The sequence below is a fragment of the Euprymna scolopes genome, chromosome 32 (assembly GCF_053919585.1).
Source record: "Euprymna scolopes isolate OS-2025 chromosome 32, ASM5391958v1, whole genome shotgun sequence".
Lineage (NCBI taxonomy): Eukaryota > Metazoa > Mollusca > Cephalopoda > Sepiida > Sepiolidae > Euprymna > Euprymna scolopes.
The window spans coordinates 85,024,705-85,048,766 of NC_136513.1; the positions used below are offsets into that span (position 1 = coordinate 85,024,705).

The 24,062-nt window shown below is 34.1% G+C and overlaps 1 protein-coding gene across 1 annotated transcript in view; it reads left to right on the forward strand.

The window, feature by feature from the left end:
* The window catches only part of LOC145256122 (uncharacterized), a 25,731-nt gene extending 1,871 nt beyond the window's left edge, over positions 1-23,860 (forward strand). Inside the window, exons 2-5 of the mRNA XM_080114708.1 lie at positions 7,620-7,693; positions 10,517-10,616; positions 18,528-18,649; positions 23,513-23,860. Coding sequence (XP_079970834.1) covers positions 7,620-7,693; positions 10,517-10,616; positions 18,528-18,649; positions 23,513-23,662 — 446 coding nt within the window. The 3' untranslated portion in view covers positions 23,663-23,860. The remainder of the gene's footprint in view (positions 1-7,619; positions 7,694-10,516; positions 10,617-18,527; positions 18,650-23,512) is intronic.
* The last annotated feature ends 202 nt before the right edge of the window (positions 23,861-24,062 follow it).

Consider the following 24,062-nt stretch of genomic DNA (forward strand, 5'->3'; position numbering starts at 1 on the left):
GAAACATGTACGCACATATGTAGCCACTGATTTTTGCATAAATAAAGAAATTTATAGCACAATACAGTTCTGCGTGTGATTGAGCATTATTTTAGAAACACTGGCTTCATTGGACGAACATCTAGAAAACAATAACCAGACAACTATATGTAACCTAATCCAGACGCGCGTATGTCGGCTGTATGCAAATGCCGAACTCTGTGCAAAGTGACGTCAGGACGAGGAAGAAAAAAGATATAAAAAGAAGAACGTGTATGCAAACAGAGGATCACACTCAAATTAGAGACGTGGGTGACGTCACAGCCGTAATGAGAAGTCACACGTGGTGGAAGACTGAGGAATAAAGGCCTTTTCTTAAATTCTGAAACTACGAGTTGAATTTCTTTCCTATTCCTTATCTTTGTCTCTTTTGCGTTGGAGTCTACAACACGTTGGGTCTATGTGTTAGACCGTGTGTAGTCATGGATACTACGTTACATATATGCACATTAGTGATAGGACGATGCCAATATATTTCCCGATTCCAATACAATTACAGATTCTGTACAAAATTCACGATTCTGATACAATTACCAATTCCGATTCCGATTCTTTATAAATCTTAATATTTTACTATAAAATTGTTATTTTGTCCCGATTACTGTAAAAACACATTTTAAATTTACATATATTTTCTCAGACCTTTTTTTTTTTTTTTTTTTTTTTTTTACAAGGGTATCACCACATTATCAAGGCCCAGAGGCCACTCAAGGATAAGGGTTAAAGAGTGTACAGTAGAAATTGGTCAATATAGTAATCATTAGTAATGAAAATTTGGTAAATTTAATAACTTATATGGAACGGCTCATCAAGAACTTATTTACTTTAGACTTGAACACAACCATATTGTAGTCAGCCGGAAAGCAGGAAAACGGAAGACAATTCCATAGGCGTGCAGTTCTAAGAAAGAAGCTTTGTTCATGGAATCTACGTTTAGGTTTAGGCACAGATAAAGAGTGGGGGAAATTATTGATAGTGTTTACAGCTAGACGAGTGTTTCTTGTGAAAGTTTGGCGAGGGGGACCATAGATTGAAGCTCAGTTGAACACTTTCCATGAAAATAACGATACATCAGAGACAAACTCGCAACATCTCTTCTGTGAGATAGAGGTTGCAAGGAGGAGAAAAGGACATCTCCTACGAGGCTACGAAGTCTATTTTGAACTCTATCAAGGCAGGACAAGTCCTTTCTAGCAGCTCCTGCCCAGATGTGGCAACAGTATTCCATCCTTGGACGTACCTGGCTCTTATATAGGTAGAGAATAGCATCAGCAGTGAGATATCTACTGGATCGATAGAAAGATCCCACCATTTTTCCAGCGGCCTTGGCAACAGATTTGATATACGTGTTCCATTTAAGATCAGGAGTAATGGTCAAGCCCAGAAGCTTGTCAAAACTTGAGGCCTCCTGAAAACGAGAGCCATTCATTTCAATTGATGACAAATGTGAATTAGAATGTTGATGATGTAAAGAGAGAAGCTTGGTTTTAGATGCATTAAAAGTAACCAGCCACTCCTTTCCCCATTGTACTACGTGCTCAAGATCAGAGGAGAGAGAATTGGAGAGAACTTGGTCGTTTACTGTCTTAGATGTGGTACCATAAATAGTAGTGTCGTCAGCATAAATGTCTACAGATGATGTAAGGATATGATTTGGAAGATCATTAATGTAGATCAGGAAAAGAGTTGGGCCCAGGATGGATCCCTGAGGGACACTGGCATTAATACTGTGAGCTTCTGATTTTTGCCCCTCAACTACTACTCTTATGAACCTATCAGAAAGAAATGATTTAATAATTGAGAAGACTTTTCCAGCTATACCATAGCTAGCGATCTTATGAAGTAAACCTTTATGCCATACCCTATCAAAGGCTTTAGATATGTCAAGAGCAATTGCCCTAGAAAGATTGCCACCGTCGAGAGATTTGCTAATCCTATGCGATATAACTGTAAGCACATCTGCTGTAGATCTAGCAGAACGGAAACCATATTGAGTGTCACTAAGAAGGTTATTTTTGTTGAGATGTTTGATTACTTCTGTATTTAACACAGATTCTAGCAACTTACTCATGACGCACAGGAGACTTATTGGCCTGTACTGAGAGGGGGATGAGCGATCACCTGAATTCTTAAATACAGGGCATACTGATGAGATTTTCCAGGGAGATGGGAAACTATTCTCCTTAAGACAACGTTTAAACAGTTTTGTAAGTATGGGCGCTAATTCAGGTTGAAGTTTTTTGAGTACTATAATTGGAATACCATCAGGGCCAGTTGCTTTACTCGAATCAAGGTTTTTGATTAGCTTCGCAACATCACGTACAGATATACGTATATCACATAGCGTGTTTTCTGATACAGGAGGAAATATTGGGGGTTGGCGGTCTTGGTCGCAAAGGGTAGAATTAGCTGCAAAGTTCTTGACAAAGAGTTTGGCTTTGTCTGATGCTGACGAGATTACCTCAGGTCCATTGATAATAGTTGGGATGGAGCACACGCTTCTGTTCAGGATTCTGTTTGCTATTTGCCAAAACTGGTGGGAACCAAGCCGCTGCTCAGCTACTTTGGACTTAACAGATTGAGCATACAACACTCTTGCGTTCCTTATTACTTTCTTACAATGGTTGCTGGCAGTCCTGAAAACGGCTTTAGTTTCCATACATCTATTACGTTTGAAGCAGTGGAAAAAGTGATTTCTGTGCGCAATGGCAGCAGCACATTCTGGAGAGAACCATGGCTGGCTGTTAGGTTTTTGCTGAAACTTTTTAGAGGGTATGAAATGGTCAATACCTACAATTAACCATTCAGTTAGGTCTAATACTATAGAGGACACATCCTTTTTAAACATGGAATGCAGAGGTAGATCAGATATAAATGTACGGAAGCTATCCCAGTCAGCCTTAGTGTATCGATATACTGTACGATGAAGAGGTACGTCTGGGGACTTATTACATTTTATTTTTATCTTAATTGATACAACAGAGTGGTCGGAAGATCCAAGAGGCGACAGAACAGAAACTGAACATAGTTCAGGGCAAGTTGTGAGAAAAAGGTCTAGTAGGCTCGCATACTGGCCGTCATTATCGGGCACACGGGTAGGTTCCTGAACAATCTGAGTGAGGTCATAGGCAATGGAGAAATCATGACAGAACCTCCCCTCATCATCGGTCTTGTTTGAGTGGGTCAATCATTCGACGTTGTGAACATTGAAGTCTCCACATATGTGAATGTTAGCTGAAGGATAAGTAGAAAGGACTTGGTCAATTTTCTCAGATATGCTTTGAAAGATAGTAACTCCGCTGTTGTGGGGGCGATAGAGAGTAAATATAAATGCAGTAGTGTGAGCTAAAGCAACCCGGAAGCACATATAGGGTAAGTTAGGATCTTCTCTGGAGATGTCCTTACCACATGGAAAGCTATCCCTAATATAGGCACATATTCCATGCCCATGGCGATCTTGGGGGTCAGATTTAGAAGTTAAGTTAGAGTATCCTGAAATTGCAAACTCATCTAGGGAAATAGCCTGTCCAATGCCAGTTTCACTTAAAAATAAAAGGTCTGGTTTAGTCTCCTGTAATTGGGTTTCAACCTCTGGAAGGTTAGAACGAAGACCCCTGATGTTGGAGAAGGAGACATGGTAGTAGGGGTCTACGTTGGAAGTTGGAGAACCGGGTTTAATCGTGTATTTTTTCTTGAAACTTGTCATGATGAAATTTAGGAATTTGTGGACTAGGTCGACAGATTTACTTAGAGCAGGGCAGAGAGGGGAAATTAAGAGAGAAAAAGAAACGAAGAATTTTTTTTTTTATTTGTAGCTAATGATAAGGTAAAGCCGTAACAATTACCCACTAGTATGGCATCGAGAGGCCCCACCAGAAGCTACTGCATGGTCCAGAATCCATTCACCGAATGGCAATACAGCAGCCCCAGTACTTTGCACCTGCTGATAGGACAGCCTCCTTAGTGGTTAATCCAAGGTTCGGGTCCCTGACTATCAGGCGGATAACGTCAGCCCAGACAAAACGTTTACCTCCAGCACCCTTACTAGTGACATGGCTACAAGGATAGACATAGAAACAGAAAATTTCCGCCATCTCAGCCAACTGTTCGCAAAAATACTGCCAACCTAGAAAACAGCTTTTTCTTCTCCCTTTGTCCGAAAAATCACTCATTTAAAAAATGAGGACTGAGGGACAAATAAGAAGAAGCGAGAGTAACAGGAGCTGCCGATAACGCATCCACAATGCGTTTTCTACTCTCCATTAAAAAAAAAAAAAAAAAAAAAAAAAAACTATTAAGTATTGTACTTAATAAAAGTCCAACAGACGTGTTTAAGGGAAAGTATGGTGATAGATTCCCCTCACACGAACTAAAAATGAGAATAATTCGTAATTTTTGCTATTAACTCGGTAGATAAATAAACATATGTACGAGGAGAAAAAAAAAGCAAGCATTTAATAAAACAGAAATACACAAATTAAATACTGAAATAAAATGGAGTTGTTAATATTTTAAATCTAAAATAAAAAGCATGATTGAAATCACTTATCTCAACAAAAACAATTCCGTCTCCAAATTGCAAACTGCATTGAAAGAAATTCAGTTAGTAGCGTTCAAAACATTTTTTTTTTAAATTAGCCGTTAAAAGAAAATCGTGATTTTATTCTGAACTTAAGCTAGTAACGTTTTAAGAAGCTTACGATATAAAAGAAAAGGCTGATGGGGGGGGGGTTCTTCCGAAAGTAAGTTGGTGCCGTTATAAGTAATTTCGAGATAAGATGGAAGCCGGTATTGGGCTAGAAAAAAAGCTAGCATTTAATAAAGCAGAAATACACAAATTAAATACTGAAATAAAATGGAGTTGTTAATATTTTAAATCTAAAATAAAAAGCATGATTGAAATCACTTATCTCAACAAAAACAATTCCGTCTCCAAATTGCAAACTGCATTGAAAGAAATTCAGTTAGTAGCGTTCAAAACATTTTTTTTTTAAATTAGCCGTTAAAAGAAAATCGTGATTTTATTCTGAACTTAAGCTAGTAACGTTTTAAGAAGCTTATGATATAAAAGAAAAGGCTGATGGGGGGGGGGGTTCTTCCGAAAGTAAGTTGGTGCCGTTATAAGTAATTTCGAGATAAGATGGAAGCCGGTATTGGGCTAGAAAAAAAAGCTAGCATTTAATAAAACAGAAATACACAAATTAAATACTGAAATAAAATGGAGTTGTTAATATTTTAAATCTAAAATAAAAAGCATGATTGAAATCACTTATCTCAACAAAAACAATTCCGTCTCCAAATTGCAAACTGCATTCAAAAAAACCTAAAAGCAAACTTGTGAGGGGGTGATCTAGAGATTTTAATTTTACTGGGAGTTTAAATCAATAAATATTTCTTCTTTTTTTATTACTAAAAGCAGTAAACAAAAATCAAATAAAAAAAAATTAAAGGAATCGCTTTTGGCATCAGAAAATAGGCACAAATTATTCCGATTCTGATATCGATTCCGATACCCCCAAAAGTTCTGATTTTTCCGAATCCCGATTCCGATTCCGATTAATTGTCCCAACAATAATGCACATCAATCTTGGTCTTTTGAAGCAATTTCTGTAGTAGCTGTTCTGATACTAAACTTCATCTTTTCTCTCTTCAGTCAGTGAAAAAGAAATCGTTCTAGGCTCTCTCAAACCAGAGTTTCCCATATTGGGGAGCTGGATTTTTCCTACATCCCCAAATCGGATATTACTCCTGCATTTTCTATTATTACAATTTCTTGTCAATTCCTTTTTTTCGTTATTCATATTATTTAGATTCTTCGGACTACTGTTCTTATCTTGAGTGTGATTTTCACAGCGTTTCAGTCGATGCAACCTCCGACCTTCTTCAGGTGTATCTTGTTGAATTTCTTTCTTATTTTTTGTCTTTGTCGGTCAAACTCAGGAATTTGGACGGAAATTCGAGCGGAACCTTTTATTTACTGCACGAGGGTAGCATGTTCTTGTTCCATCAGCCATGACTGGATAGAGATCTAAAGTAATTTGCAATTGTATTTTTCGGTCGCCCACACTGAGAATTGAACCTTCAATATCACTTTTGTAATTGATTTTTTTCAAAGTACTCTAGCCACTGTGTCACGGGTCCTGCGACAGAAATATTCCTAAGTTCAACAAGATACACCTGAAGAAGTTCGGAGGTTCCATCGACCGAAGCATTGTAAAAATGACACTCAAGATGAGAACAGTAGTCCGAATAATCCAAATAATATGAATAACCAATCCTCATCTCAAAAATTCAAAAACTTTGGTGTTGTTTCTTTTTTGGACGTTTAATGCCGCAAAACAATTGGATTATATTTAAGTTTCCAGACATTTTTTGTATTGGCATTTTTATTGATAGTACACACATGAAACTCTAGTCCCCTTCGAAGTAATCTCCTCCGGCTGCAATGCACGTGTTGTACCATTCCAATAACTTCTAGAAGGCCCCATGGAAGTCCTCTTGTGTGAGCATGTCAAATACCTTCGTCACAGCCTCTTTTATCTTCTTAATTGCATCATAACAACAGGCTCTAAGGTTGTCCTCCAGCAAAGGGAATAAAAAAAAGTTACAGGGAGAAAGCTCTGGACTATAGGTAGCGTGAGGAACTGTCTTGATCAATTAGTTTATGACAAGGCTGGAACACGCTTGGGACAAACTTCACGCAAATCTTCCGCATCTTCAGTTCCTCAAAAATAATTGTGTATACATTTCCCATACTGACATCAAACTGTGCACTTATTGTCTCTATAGGCACATAAAGGTCCTTGTCCATGAAATTCTTTATTTGGCCAATCACCTCCGATCTGCTGACTACCTTACTCCTCCAACACCTCTCATCATCCCTTATAGACTCCCTGCCTTCTTTGAATCTCTTATGCCACTCAAAAACTGATGCCCAATTTATGTTAGATTATCCAAATTAAGTCTGAAGCATTCCGTACGTTTCTGTGTCATTTTATTTCAAGTTTAAAACAGAATTTTACTGCATAACATTCTTTTAAATTGTCCTCATGTCCATATTGCATTTTTGAAATTCACCAGCTGTGACAACGACCCACCGGCGTGTGGACCATGCTCTGGTGCCCAGCTACCTACGTCCCAATCATGGGTAAATGACATTAGCGGGGTAGAACGAGCTCCTACAAGCCGTGGTGAAGGCAATCCTTCTAGTAGAGGACAACTCTTACGAAAAGCAATTACCAGTCATCTTGCAATGGCTTGTCACTGGGTTATTGTTGCGGAGACTTAGAGAGTGGCGCTCGTGTCCTACAAGCACTTGTCATTTTAATACAGCGACATACAGATGTTACTTGAGATCTATATTTTATCTCGTAGGGTTAGGGTTAGGGTTAATTCCTCCTGTAGCTGTTCATTTGAACCTGGAATCATAGAAATTGTTCATAATAATATATGTAGAGGAATAACATACTGAATTTTCAGGAGTCTGCGACATTTTAAATGCCTGTACAAGAAAAGTCTGGAAACAGACATTTCTATTTATGCATTCCTCAGTGTTGAATTTATTTTCAAAAACTTTTCAGCACTGAAGGCGGCATTCCTTACAATAAAAGACAGCAGGGGTCGATACAGGGCAAGGATCATGAAATTGTACAGTGTGAGTATAGTTTTGAACGTATGAGAAATTGGCATCGTTATGACTGAAACACCGAGTTTCAATTCTGTTGTATTTGCTTTACATCGTTATTTTATTTCATTTTACTTCAGTCGAAGTTCGCAGAATCAAGGGGCCCCCTTCCTGAAACTAACACTTGATCTCTGTATAACATTCATAGATATTCGAATATTCCTTTAAAGTTATCCATCTATAATATAAATCTTACCTGCCTGTTTAAATGTATGTATGTATGTATGTATGTATGTATGTCAGGTCATGTATGTTTGTATATATGTATGTATATTTGTATGTATGTTTGTATGCATGTATGTTTGTTTGTATGTATGTTTGTATGCATGTATGTTTGTATGTATATTTGCATGTATGTTTGTATGCATGTATGTATGTTTGTATGTATATTTGTATGTATGTTTGTATATGTATATTTGTATGTATGTTTGTATGATTGTAGTGTATGTTTGTATGTATGTATGTCTGTATGTATATTTGTATGTGTGTATGCATGTATATTTATATACATATATATTGTGTCAGGTCATGTCATGTGCTACTGGTACCATGTAACCCAGTACTACCTTCCTCATGGTCGGGTCACCGGCGACTAAACTGGTTCCCCCACCAGACTTGTTTGGTGAGGAGGGCGGCTAGTCTCCCTCAAGGATTAAAAACAAGACCTTGCAAAGGGCAAATGAACTCTTTTTCTGGGTCAACGGCCAACTAGCACCGTGTATATTTGTGTGTGTGTGTATATGTGTATTGGGGTAGAGAGGGCTCCCGTAAGCCGTGGTGAAGGCAACCTTTCTAGGAGAAGCAAATCTCTGATTAAAAAAACCATAAAGCGGAAGACCAGTACCCGCATTAAGCTGGTCTGCAGTTTAATTTGTTGCTGGCTATCTTGCTCTTGCTTGTTGCTGGATCTCAACATTTTGAACCGAGAGAGAGACTTAGCTGTCGTACAAAGCTAAAACTCTGTAACATCATATTTGTATAGATACTCCCTCAGATATTTGGGCTCATGGATTTTAAATGTCTGAGGGAGTGGCACTCGTCTGACAAGACGTTGCAATCATCATACATCATGTATGTATGTATGTATGAGCAAATATAATGGAGCAAATCCAAAAGGCGTTTGGCACAAAAAATTCGAAGGAATATATGTATGCTCCTACATATATTTCTATGTATGTACGTGTGTGTATGTGTGTGTGCCTGCGTATGTGTGCATGTGCATGTGTACATGTACATGAATGTATATGTATGCGTGTGTGATTGTGTGTGAGTGTATGCTATACATGGGGAAAGAAAGTCTTTAAAAAGAACCCTAAAAAACCCATAAAAACCTTCACCATATGGACTAAAAAACACTCTTTGAAAATAACTTTGACCGGACACTTTGAACACTTACAGTTGGAGTCAGAATGTCTGAACACACGTATCACTCTGAAAAACATATTTAATATCAGCGGAGGTAACTCTACAAACTCCTATTTTAAAGAAAAACTTTTTACGAAAACATCTGAAGAGAGCACACCCTAAGCTCGAAACGCGTTATAAAAATATTTTAAAATAAAAATATGATGAAAACCTTTAAAAAAAAACCACAATTGTTAATGGCTACACTCTTTTAAATATACATTTTTTCTCTCGTTGGAACTACACAACCATCACTTTAATATATATATATATATATATATATATATATATATATATATATATATATATATATATATATATATATATATATATATATATATATATATATATATATATATATATATATATATATATATATATATATATATATATATATATATGGCATAATCGCGTTGACACATCGGTTCTCCTCAGATCACCAAAGTTAAGCAACGTGGAGCCTAGTTAGTACCAGATGGGTGACCATTTGGGAATTCTATGCACTGTATGTTCTCTCTGCTTATCTCCAGTCGTTCTGTACATACACTTCACTTGCCACTGGTATTTAACAATGTCGACCCAGGGAGGTGTGGTTGGAGATTGCGCACCTCCTGCCACAAAAAATTTAATGCGCAGGCACCTCTTCGTGGGTATCTATAGCCTGTCAAAGACTGAAGGAACCCTTATATATATATATATATATATATATATATATATATATATATATATATATGAGCAAACTGTTAATAAAATATGTTATAAAACACTTTGAAATGAATTAAAAACATATTTAATCTGAAAAGGAAACACTAGATAAATGGATAGTCCTTAATCGGCGGAGTTTCAAAGAAATACTTTCCTTCTCATCAGAGGGTAGGAATTAACAAAATGCGGGATCGGATTTTGCATGCAGAAGTATTTGATGAAACAACAAGTAAGTCAAAGATCTTACTTGAAAACATATATATATATATATATATATATATATATATATATATATATATATATATATATATATATATATATACGAGCAAACAGTTAATAAAACATGTTTAAAAACACTTTGAAATGTGTTAAAAACATATTTAATCTGAAAAGGAAACCATAGATAAGTGGATAGTCCTTAATCCGCGGAGTTTCGAAGAAATACTTTCTTTCTCATCAGAGGGTAGGAATTAGCAAAATGCGGGATATATCCACATACATAACATATACATAATAACATATGTCCTTACTGCCAGTTGCAATCCACATACTAAGGTATTTGAGATTGTACTCCTGATTTAATATCACAGTGTTTTTTGTTTTTTTTAAATATGTCATATCATTTTTTTTTTTTTTCAAAAAGCATACATTCTTTTTGTATAATGTTATTTTTCTTATTTTCAGGGAGATCGTTCCAAGTTGAATATAAATAAAATGAACAGAACGACTATAGTATTGAATTTCAACTTGACCTTCGCACATGGAACTACATACGCCGTCTATGGTAAATAGCAAAAAGGATTACGTAATTCTCGCTTGATCCCGTGTGTCTGCTTGCTGGTTGAATATAACTTTGTCGTCTTCAAATCTAACGTAAACAACTTCCTATTAAATCATCAATTTTGGTGATCTAGCCATACCTTGTTGTCTCACCATTTTTTTTTAATGTTTTTTTTTTCACCCCAAACAAGGCACAGTGCCATTAACTCGTAACGGGCTACTATTTGGAACCAGATTTACAGGGATGCTATGTAGGGTGTTGGGAAGCAAGATGTCTCTGTTCACATTACACTTGAATTTTCTCTGCTTTATCATTATTTTCATGGCAAGTGCTCGAGTGAATTTCAATCTATGTCTCCACCCCCACCTTGCCAAACTTTCATAAAAACGCTGGACTAGCTACGATTTCCCCGCTCGATACTTGTGTCTAACTCTAAACGCAGATTCCATGAACAAAGCTTCTTTCCCAGAACTGCCCATCTGTGTAACACCCGCCTGTGGGACACTGTTCCACTGGTCTGCTTCCCGGTTGAATACAAAATAGTAGCCCTCGAATCCAATGTAAACAAGTTCTTCTTTAGCCGTACCCATAAATAATCAAATTCTACCCAATTTACACTATTACTCCAATCTATCCCCCCGCCCCATTACCAAACTTTCATAAAAACACTCGACTAGCTACGATCACTATATACAAAATCACAAATAAATGGTCACAAATTTAATAACTAATACTTGGTTGACATTCCCTTAGCCGTTGTTAATGCTAGGACCCTTCTAGGCATGGCATTGATCAGTTGATGAATATCATTTTGAGAAATTTCTTGCCATGTCTGACGCAATAATGCTAAAAGTTCAGGCTTAGAAGATGACTTCCCTTTCTTTTTGCAAAGGTTCATGTCTAATATGCCCCAAAGGTGTTAAATTGGATTCATATCCGGAGACTGGCTTCGTCATGGAAGTTTATTAATCCCATTTTGGCTCAACCAATGTTGTGTCGCCCTAGCAGAGTGACAAGGAGCTCCGTCTTCAATAAACAGGAAGTTAACTTGTTTCATTTTATCACTTGAGAATATTGATAGGAATCTTTCATGTTATACTGAAACATATTTAGCAGAATTGATGTTTCCTTCGCACTCCACAAAGTCTGAGCAACTATAACTCCAAATTGCATCTTATATCATAACCGAGAAACCCATGTTTCAGCGTTGGCTTCAATTTTTTAAGTCAAACTTTTGCCAAAGGGAGTCTCCATACCCATGCCCTTCCATTGTTGAGAAATAATGCAAATCGTGACTCATCAGAGGAAATGACATTGGTCCAAAAGGTCATAGGTTTCTTCACTATCTGACGAGCCCAATCTTTTCTGCCTTTGATACTGGGAGGACGAAGAAGGGGTTTCCTTCTCACAGCTCTATCGTAGTAGCCCAACTTGTGAAGATACCTGACAGCTGTTCTGTGACTGACACCAGCTTTTGTTGCAATGTAAGAGGCTTTGCACTGAGGATCCTCTGCAATATTTCTTTTCACAAGATGCAAGGTTCTTTCATAGAGCTAAGGACGACCTGGATGAGGTTTTATGCACTCTTTGTCCTCTCTTGTGAATTGTTCAATCACTCTATTAACAGTAAAAAGGGGTATTGAAAAATTTCCTGCTATTTTGCATCGACTAAGACCACCTTCATGTTGACCCACGATTCATCCTCGCAGAAATTCTGATAGGTCTGATGCTTCTTTGGTTCGTATCATGCTTCAATGTTGTTAGATGCAATTTTAATGGGTACCCTCTTTCTGAAACAGTCAAACAGTCCAATATATCTATGTTTACCATGGTTGGGGCCAGTAAGTTATTTCAGCACCATTCTTATCTGTAAATATAAATAAGCATGTATTAATCTTAGGAAAAATATTTATCTTAGTGTCTATTCTTTTCTGTCATGTCTGTGTATACTGCTATAGTTTTGTTTAGCGGTTGTAGCTCGATAATAAAATTTAGAAGTTATGGTGTGTTGGAAACAACGGAATAGCAATTCATTGTGCTTCTATAGTAAATAAAGATATTTTTGACTTGGATTTTCATAAGTATTTTAGAGAACCCAATTTTACAACTTATTCCGTGCCATTCAGCATGACAGACATTTTGTCACTACTCATGATTCCACGGCCTCTTTAGAAACCAAATTCCAAAATAAATTAATCAAGTGGGTTAAAAATGGTGTACTTCCTTCTAGCATGGCTAGTGAGTTTTTACCCTCAGGACCGATCCGTCCAAGGTTATACGGTTTACCTAAAACTCACAAAGCAGGTATCTCTTTAAGGCCCATTTTATCTATGGTAGGGTCATCACAGTGTAAGGTTACAAAATGGATCTTACAACCAGTATTAGAACATTAAAATAAATACTGTCTTAAAGATTCATTTTATTTTGCAGACTTTATTCCAAAGTCTAAGGTTCTTAATAAATTTATGTGTTCTTATGAAATTATCAACTTATTTACTTGTGTCTCGATTTTTGAGGCTATAGATATCTGTACAGCATATTCGTTGAGCTGAAGAAATTTGCCACTACATCTGTTGAATTCCGTTTCAACGATGTAATGTATCGGCAAATAGAAGGTGTGTATATGGACTCAGTCCTGAGGCCGATAATGGCGAATATTTTCGTGAGTTTTTATGAAAAGCAATTATTTTCTGGACCCATGAAACCCTTAGTCTTTTATCGATATGTGGACAATACTTATTGTCTCTTCAATAACCAAACAGAGAAAAAAAAATTTTCTCCCTACTAAATAAAATGCATCCTGCGTTAAAGTATAATTATAATTATCCATTGCTTTCCTTGATGCATTGGTAACAAAAACACCATCTCGTTACCTTACATTAATATACCGCAAATCTACATTTACGCGACTGAATACACGCTGGTATTCATGTTGCCCCCAAAAAGATTTCCCGTTTTTTAAATCCCTCCCTACGGCTTTGAGAAAGCGAGGGTGAAACTGGTCAGCTGATTCCACTCTTTATTTTTCTTTCCTCTTCTTTGTTCCTTTTTCTTTATTTTAAAACGCATTTTATTTTAATCATGAATTATAAAAGGCTTCCTATTATGATTGCAATATTTCTGTACCCCCAAAGAAGCATTATATATATATATATATATATATATATATATATATATATATATATATAAGAAATTTATTACTGGACTCACAGTAATAAACTTCTTATATACTGCTCTGGCTACACATTGAGCACTCTAGTCCGGTTTTTTCACCACTGGTAAAATATATATATATATACACTTGTGCCCGATATTATTCATACCCCTCGGATCTTTGAGATTTCTATAAGAATATTGCTCAAACCAGAAGGTAGACAATATTAAAGGGATTTCAAACAATAAATCAAGCATAAGCATTTAATTTAAACTCAACAAATAAATAAATTATGCAAGTTTGAAACATTATACAAAGAAAAACAATAATGGCACTAGTTCAAAATTATTCATACCTCTCTTACTAATAGTCAATAGCATGCCCTTTATTCTTAATAACTGCCTGTAACCGTTTGGGATATTTATCAACAAGGTTTTTACAAGCATCAACACTGATTTTTGACCATTCTTCAATGCAGTAGTTCTCCAAATCCCTCAAATTTCTAGGTTTCCGCTTTTTAACCTCAGTTTTCAATATGTGCCAGAGGTTTTCGATAGGGTTCAGGTCGGGACTCTGGCTAGGCCATTCCAAAACATTAATTTGATCATCCTCAAACCATTTCTTGACTATTTTGGCAGTATGTTGTGGATCATTATCCTGTTGAAGGACCCAGTTTGGTCCTAAATGGAGCTTCTCCGCATCCTGTCTAATGTTTTTTCTGGAGTATCTCCAAATATTGCTCCTTCTTCATGGTTCCATCTATCTTGACCAAACTACCTGGACCACTAGCCGAAAAGGAGCCCCAAAACATTAGGCTACCACCACCATATTTCACCGTGGGTATGGTGTTCTTTGGGTTGTAAGCTTCTCCTTTCTTCCTTCAAACGTAAGAAGCATCCATATGGCCAAACAATTCAATTTTTGTTTCGTCAGTCCACAAAATACTTGAGAAAACGGACTCTGGAGAATTCACATGGGTCCTAGCAAACTTTAGACGTGCTGCAAGGTGTTTTCCGGTGTGCAATGGAGTCCTTCTTGGTCTTCTTCCTTTCAGACCATTTTCATGCAGAGTCCTTTGCAATGTTTGCCTTGATATTTTTATGCCAGAAGACTCCAGATTTTCTAAAATGTCCTTATTAGTGGTGGTTGGATTTGCATTAACACTTCTTACAATATTCCTGGTGGCTCTAGCAGACAGTTTCCTTTTCCTTCCTCTACCAATCAAGTTGTTTGTTGTGTGGTGGCTCTGGAATTTTTTGATGATGCTCTGTACTGTTGCTGTAGGGACCTCAAATTTCTTGAAAATTGACTTGTAACCTAAACCATCCTTATGTGAATTCACAATTTTAGTCCTAAGATCATTGCTAAGCTCTTTTTTCTTCCCCATTCTAATAATTTTTATTCTTTTATTGGTTTTCAGTTGATATCATTTTAATTTCTGAAAAATGCAAAAAACGAAATGAAATTAATCAAAGGTTGTATAAAAGCATTCAAAATAAGAATCAAACAGAAAACAAACAGTCAGAAACTCGATTAATACTGAAAAAATAAGGGGGTATGATTATTTTTGAACATTGCAGATTTTATAAATAGCTGTATATTTCTTTTATTATAAGTATCCCGAGATTTTAAAATGACGAAAATGATCAGAAGAGGTTTATTAAGAATATGTATCAATATGGACGTAAACAATAAATTCTTACAAAAGTTACACCTAATAAACTCAATTTTCAAGGGGGGTATGAATAATATCGGGCACAAGTGTATATATATATATATATATATATATATATATATATATATATATATATATATATATATATAAGTTTAATGGTTATATTTAAATTCTGAAAAAAAACAACATATAGAGACATGTATTCGAATTAAGAATTTATTGTTTGACAAAAGGAATATATAGAAGGGGTTATTTTAATTTCCTTAATCCATGGATTTTCAATAATGGAATATCCCTTCTATATATTCCTTTTGTCAAACAATAAGTTCTGAATTCGAATATATGTGTCTATATGTTGTTTTTTCAGAATTTAAATATAACCTCTAAACTTATATATTGCTCTATTCTTAAATATTGAGCTTCTCCTTTTTGGCTAGGATCGCCCTGAAAGCATTACTTCAAGTAATATCTATCATCTGATTTTTCATCTGATTTCTAATCAGTGTCTTACCGCGATTATATATATATATATATATATATATATATATATATATATATATATATATATATATATTTGTTTACTGTTTTTTGGAGGGAAAGAATTCACACAAAGTGCTCGATTACAAAGAAAATCTTTTTCGTTATAAGAGCTAAATATTTGTTTATTAATTATACAGAAGTACAGAAAAACATTGGTACCGTCGGGTTCAAGCCCAACACAACGGGAAACATAAATAATGTTCAATGAGAGCTGAACATTATTTACGTGTTACCATTAACGGTTTCCCGTTGTGTTGGGCTTGAAACCGACGGTACCAATGTTTTTCTGTACTTCTGTATAATTAATAAACATATATATATATATATATATATATATATATATATATATATATATAAAGAGAGAGAGAGAAATAAAGAAAGAAAGAAAGAGAGAGTAGTGATTTCAAAAAAATATAATGGGTGGTATCAGTTAGAATCGAAACCAAAACGTTTAGCATGTCAACTTTGGGCGTTACCATTTGACCTATCGTCAGATGAATAAGAAATGATTAAAAATTAAACGTTTTTAACGTATGAATGTATATTTACGCAAGCGTACAGCAGCACTTTAAGTCAAATTACGCCACGTTCCAATATTTTTTGATGTTGACCCCTAAGCAACCATTTTATCAGCTTTTATATATATAAAACAACGATCCACAAAAAAATTCAATCATTTGACCCGCCTCGCGCTGCTCTGTGACTTTGTGTCTCGAGAGGGATGCACTTTGAAAAAATGGAGACAGGCAGGCACACACACACTAACACAGAGACATGGTAAGATTATTTTTAAAGTGTATGTGTGTTTGTAACGTTTTAATTAACGAGCCATCAATAAACCAAATAAAAGGTCCTGGATATGACCTTAAACTATATCCAGTGGTGAAGCCCAGCTTGCGGGCTTTGGGGAGTGTGGAGCCACCCTTTAATTGCCATTGCTCCCAGGTTCACTCTGACCTGGAGTGTTAGTACCTGTTAGGGTCCCAACTATGGGTTAAATAGAAACCGACTTGAAAACAACAAATATATTCTATTTAAAAAATTTTCTTCAAAATCTTTGGATTCGAATTTAATTACCTGAAAAGGGTTGATATGCCGTAAAACAAAAACCACCAAACACCACCAAATATAAGTTCTTTATAAGTGCTCATCTATCGCTTATTATCATGGTCGCTGCCGCGTCTTAGTGCTCCTTGTATGAGTCGCTTCATCTTCCGCTTTTCATCTGGCCGTGATCCATCATATATGTTGCTAAATCTGTTATGTATTCGCTCCAGTCATTCAAATGTACTTTTCAGTCAATATAATTTATAAATCGACTTTGTCATTGGTCTACACTATCTACACACTGACAGCGAATAAAACACAATACAGCTGATCTATAAAATAATATTTTGTTTATTTCCACTGAAAACAGTTTGGAATTTAGTTACGACGGTGTTGATATCAGTCAAAGCGCATAGCTGGGGTGTGGTGTGGATATTAGGCAACGAAGAAAATGTGTCAACTTGTCCTCGCTCTGTGACCGACTGTTGTTCACTTTCTGTTGTGTTGATTTATATAAATATTCTTTCATCCTGGAATGTTTATTATTTTCTATTGTCTATTGTTCTAATATACAGCATAATCACATTTGACACATCGGTTTCTGTCAGATCACCAAAGTTAAGCAACTATGAGCCTGGCCAGTACTAGATGTGTGACCACTTGAGACTTCCAGATGCTGTATGGGCTCTCCGCTTATCTCGGCATTGTTTCCAGTTATCTTGGACTTCTTCTGGCAACTGAAATCAAGCAGTGCCAATTCAGGAGAGGTGTGGTTGGGATTTTGCAACTTTTGCCACATTATTACACATGCAACTTCTCCTATAGGGGGTATCCTTTGTCTTTTGAGACTAAGCAGTGGCATCGATTGTTCTAATCTTTTAACCAATATTTCTGGTAAATTATGCATTCCAATAGATAATGGTTGAAGGCCTCACATTCCTTATATGGAATCAATCAGCATGCGTGCAAGTTATCGAATACCTCTCTTCCTTTGGTCGTTTGCTGAATATCCAACAAAACAATAAAACTTCCATGCAGAAAAGATACAAGGAGACGTTCGCTGAGACTTTTTTCCATGTTTTATTATCTATCTAGTTATTTACTTCTTAAACTTAACTTTCTAAAATGAGTGACGCAGATTGACTGACATCAATAACATTTGCTGAGATCATTACTTTACCACATCATGGGCCATGTCTCATTCGCCTGGATTCCCGAGAGAGACTTCTCTAAAATCCTAAAATCCTAAAAAAATCATAAAAACGTGACATCATTTGTCATATCTTCATATCGTTCGACTGTTTTGTCTGCGATGTTTGACCTTTGACCCTGCCTTGTTATCCATCTGTCATTCGACCCTGGGGGTAATTTTGTTTTACTGAGCTGATTATCAAGCGCTCAGTGTGACCTTTTTCAACATAACCTGATGCTGACATAGAGTTCCTAATATACATCATGTTTAATAATTCTCACTTTTATAAATGCATATATATTGCAGGTTTTGCTAAAGATGGAAGCATATGTGTTGATTATTGTAACGGAATTAGACCGTGGAGGTTCATGTCAGGATTCCAGCAAGTCGCTATGACCGATGAATACATTACCGGATGTCATTGCGTTGTAAGTATCGCTCCCCGAAAACTCTGGCCTTGATGGAGGAGAGACTAAAACTTGCTGCTATGGTTTCAGATGATTCTATGATATATATATATATATATATATATATATATATATATATATATATAATTTAAAAATTAAAAAAAAAACGTTTACATGTGTTTTTTTATATAGATGCACATAAGAATACTTTGATAAGTATGTTTTAACTTAAATAGGGATGGTATAATAAAATTGTGGGGTCTGCGTTCGCGCCTGGCCTTCATAGAATGGAAATAGGCACAAACTTTAATAAAGACTTTTCATATCTATATCAAACTTTAATAAAGACTTTTCATATATATATATATATATATATATATATATATATATTTTTTTTTTTCATAAGTTTTTATTTCGGTTTCGATTCAAGCTAAAGCACCCAAGTCATATAGATGTATGTTTTTTATTTTTGAAATCACAACTTCATAACATATAAAAATTGATAGAACATTAACTCTATAATAATATATAGGAAATCTGCAAGAATTAAAATATCATAATTCAAACGTACTTTACGACCAGGCTTTACTGGGCCTTCGTGTTAGCTTAGATAAATACTTTTGCAGCTTTAACAAAAGAGCTACAATAATATCAGAGCATCTCCATTTTACACTGAACATTTACAGAATGCCAACATCAATATATTACATATGAATAAGTCCCGTGTGGAATTTCCACAGGTCCCGCTAGTATATATATTAATAGAAAATATCCAGAACCGCATAAGTAATGTATAATATGTCTAACAAATGCATAATATACTTAAACAATACATATAGAATTATGTAAAATATATATATTTACATTAATTTAAATTTTATACATATTTTTATATATCTATATAAATAAAATGAACTCATTTTTTCCCATCTGATTTTGACATTAATAGGATTAAAAATCAAGATATTTCATGCAAATATAATATGCACAAACGGCAGAACAATATCTGAGGTGTGTTATAGGCTTATTATTTCTCAAATTCCTCGATAATCTTAGATTTCTATACTTTTTCTGCTGAGAAGTCACGGCCAAAATCGGTTAAGATCAATGGAAGTGGTAAAATATTTTCTCTCTAATAAATTCCTCCTCCTCCTGCCACCGTTTGGGGATCGTTCACAAGGAACAGTTGAGAAGAGAACACCGGTTTGGCTTCGTAGTTCTTTCATGTGAAGTTATTTGAAATCACTAACCTAAGCTGCAGTGCTCTGTGGCGTAGTGGTTAGCGTGCTGGACAAGTCACATTATATTTTCACGTTCGCGCCGACCTACCGTAGTCGTTTTTTTTTTTTGTTTTGTTTTTTTCCTAAACAACTGGAATGGACTTTTCTTGGTGGCCGAACTGTTAACGTTGCAGATGTTTGTTTTTTTTTGTTTTTTTTTTTCACACTTTATTTTCCTACTTTTACTCATGACTCCGGGTTTGATCCTTCCTACTTACCTACCATAACATTTTTTAAAACTCCCCCCCGTCCCGGAAACAAACACTCGGGCAACGCCGGGTACCCCCGCTAGTTTTTAATATTTTTAAAAACTAATAATTATAGAAGTGGTACGAGTAAATACGAGTGTAAATATATAAAAATTATATTAATAAAAAGAAGAGGGTTAAAAGTAGTAGAATGGATTCAACCAAACATTATATAAAAACAGTAGTTTGTAAATAATAGGCATGTTAACTTGTGCGGAAAGAGACAGAGGAGATAGGTAATGAATATTTTATTTAATAAATTTATCTGGAGGTAAAAGAAAAACTAAATCCAGGATCAAAAATATTTTTGTTCATGTGTTTTGAAGGAGGTGGTGTTTGATCAACACTGCTGGGGAGCCATGATTTAATATACTGTTTTATTTTCAAATCGCCGAAACAGTGGTTCATGGTAAACGACTGATAAATTGTTTAAGAACATTGGTGCTATTGTTTGTTCATGTAATTAAAAATATTCAACGATGCAGGAAATTGATTGATTTACTTACAAAATAATTTGCATTTTTAAAGAAACTTCCAAGACTATATACAGGGTGGAACGATAAAAGTGTCGCCCTACAAAAGGCAACATGATTCCATTTCCTTTTGATGAAAACCGGTTTTCTTTCTTTTTTTTTTTTTTTTCTTTTGTTGCAGGCCATCTCCTTGCTGGCCAGTTCTGTACAAATCTCAAGAGTGGTAAGAGCCTTCTATCATCTTTGAAAGAGACACAATGTTCAACGAGTAAGATCAGAGATGTGCTGCTGTACAATTCATGCTTTCTACTGATCCAAGTTATAACAACAGGACCATTGCCAGCACCCTCAAAATACATCGCTGGATTGCCACGAATAATAGGGACATGCCCAGAGTGATGAAAAAGTTTCTGGCCACGATTATGGTCTTTGGTGTGGTTTCAAGTGAGGGCCACATCATATCACCTCATATCTTTGAAGTCAGCTTGAAAGTCAACACCAAAATTTACCTGAATATGGTGAAGAGTGTGGTGATTCCCTGATGCAATCACGTAGCCGCTGGCCCACATGTCCAAAGAGACCCAGGCTTTGTATTCTTCTCTCACTGACCACCCTCTCCTCCAATCTGATTCCGCTGGACTATTTCGTTTGATTATATGCCGAGAACATCACAAACATGACCTCCCACAATACTCACTAAACTCATCCTGATCGCCGCCATCCAACGAGTATTCGCTGAGCTCCCGCCGACACTTGTGGAAAAGGCATGCTCCGAGTTCTGGACCCGTATCGAGGCAATGATTGAGGCTGAAGGCAGCTACATTAAATACATGTCAGCTCTACTAAATAATCAATTTACTTAAATTTATCGTTCCACTCTAAATATATCTATACTCCTATATTTTTGTATTGATATTATATTTCTATTCATTTAAAAACAAGTAACAACTTTGTTATATATGGGTTCTGGAATTGCATTCACTAGCAAAACATCTAGCATATTCTTTTAAACATTCATTTTAATTAATTCCCAATTTAGCTTTTTCGTTTTTTCACGGAATGATCATCTTTACGTGTAATTATATTCATGTAGATATTCTACATGATTTATACTTGCATAATATTTGTGTAAAAAGTTTATAGTAAACACAAACTTCTTTCTATATATCTTTATGTATGTGTATATATATATATATTTGTTTAAAAAAATTTGCCTACCAAACTCCTCTGTCATTTTGTTGTCTACAAACATTAAACTTAGCATATAGAGTATTCGAACCCATGCAAAACATTATATTTGGGTTTAAACCGAGGAAAATCGATGCAAAGAATGCTACGACTGTATATATATATATATATATATATATATATATATATATATATATATATATATATATATAGTAATTTATAAAATATATATGGCGATTAAGCTACACTGAATATTCGGCGTTTCATCCACTCTTGGACTCCTCAGGCGTATGCGCGAATTCTGTGGTTGTTTATCGTTTTTATGTGAGTAAATTAAGTAGTTATATATATATATATATATATATATATATATATATATATATATATATATATATATATATATATATATATATATATATATATATATGAACAAATGATTAATAAAACATGTTAAAAGACATCTTGAAAAAGAGTTAAAACATATTTAATTTTAATTGGATTGAAATTTTAAATTCGACCGTTTTGGATTTTACCATTTTTGGATTTTTACCCTTCACCGGACTATCCATTCATGTGAAATCTTTTTATTATTTTTCTTTTGCCTCCTGTTCCCCTTACCTCACCCTTTTTTTAACCAAGTAAGATCTTTGACTTACTTGTAGTTTCATTAAATACTTTTATATGCAAAATACGATCCTGCATTTTGCTAATTCCTCCCCTCTGATTAGAAGGAGAGTATTTCTTCGAAACTCCGTGGATTAAGGACTATCCACTTATCTTGTGCTTCCTTTTTTAAAATTAAATATGTTTTTAACTCTTTTTCAAGATGTCTTTTAACATGTTTTATTAAGCATTTGTTCATATTATAAGCTCTATTTCCTTTTCGGTTTTATTGAGCTTTTTACATCTGGCTGAGTTTATTTTACTTGTAAATATTAACTCTTTAATATTTATAATATATTTTAAGTTTACCATTTTGATTACCTTAGTAAACTTATTGTAACTTTTATTTTATATATATATATATATATATATATATATATATATATATATATATATATATATATATATATATATATATATATATATATATATATATATATATATATATATATATATATATATATATATATATATATATATATATATATATATATATATATATATATATATATATATATATATATATATATATATATATATATATATATATATATATATATATATATATATATATATATATATATATATATATATATATATATATATATATATATATATATATATATATATATATATATATATATATATATATATATATATATATATATATATATATATATATATATATATATATATATATATATATATATATATATATATATATATATATATATATATATATATATATATATATATATATATATATATATATATATATATATATATATATATATATATATATATATATATATATATATATATATATATATATATATATATATATATATATATATATATATATATATATATATATATATATATATATATATATATATATATATATATATATATATATATATATATATATATATATATATATATATATATATATATATATATATATATATATATATATATATATATAATGTGAGTGTAATTTTCTGTTTTAATTTTTTTTTTTTTCTTCTGAAGGAGGAAATCGGTACATTTTTGCCAAACAGGACATGCTTGTGGAAAACATCTTATATGAAATGGAAAGGCGGGAAATGCGTTTGGGTTGTAACGAATCCTTTGCTAAATTGTCGAAACGTCTATTCAGATCTCATAGACGATTATTCATAAAAGCATGTATTATTATCGTTAAAACGCACAACCGCAAAACGAGAAGTTTCTTGATCCACGTAATAAATTTAGGAAAAACACACACTTGGAAAACTTTAACTCTTCTCAAATGAATGCGAATAAAAAGGAGAAAAAAAGACAGGAGCAGTGCCTTTCGCAATGAATAAAAGACCTGCTTTCATCAAATTTTTTTATCATTATTTTGTCCAAATAAGTCTACAGTAATTTTCGGCTGATCAGCACAAAAACTAAAGACAACTTCTATGAAATAGTTCTTTTGAACCTGTTGTGTTGTGTAAAAAAAAAGTTAGATTAAAAATTGTTCAGCCTTTTATGTTTTCTGCAGCGTTTTTTCTTTTTTTTTAATTTTAATTTTTTTTTTTTAATTTTTTTTTTTTTT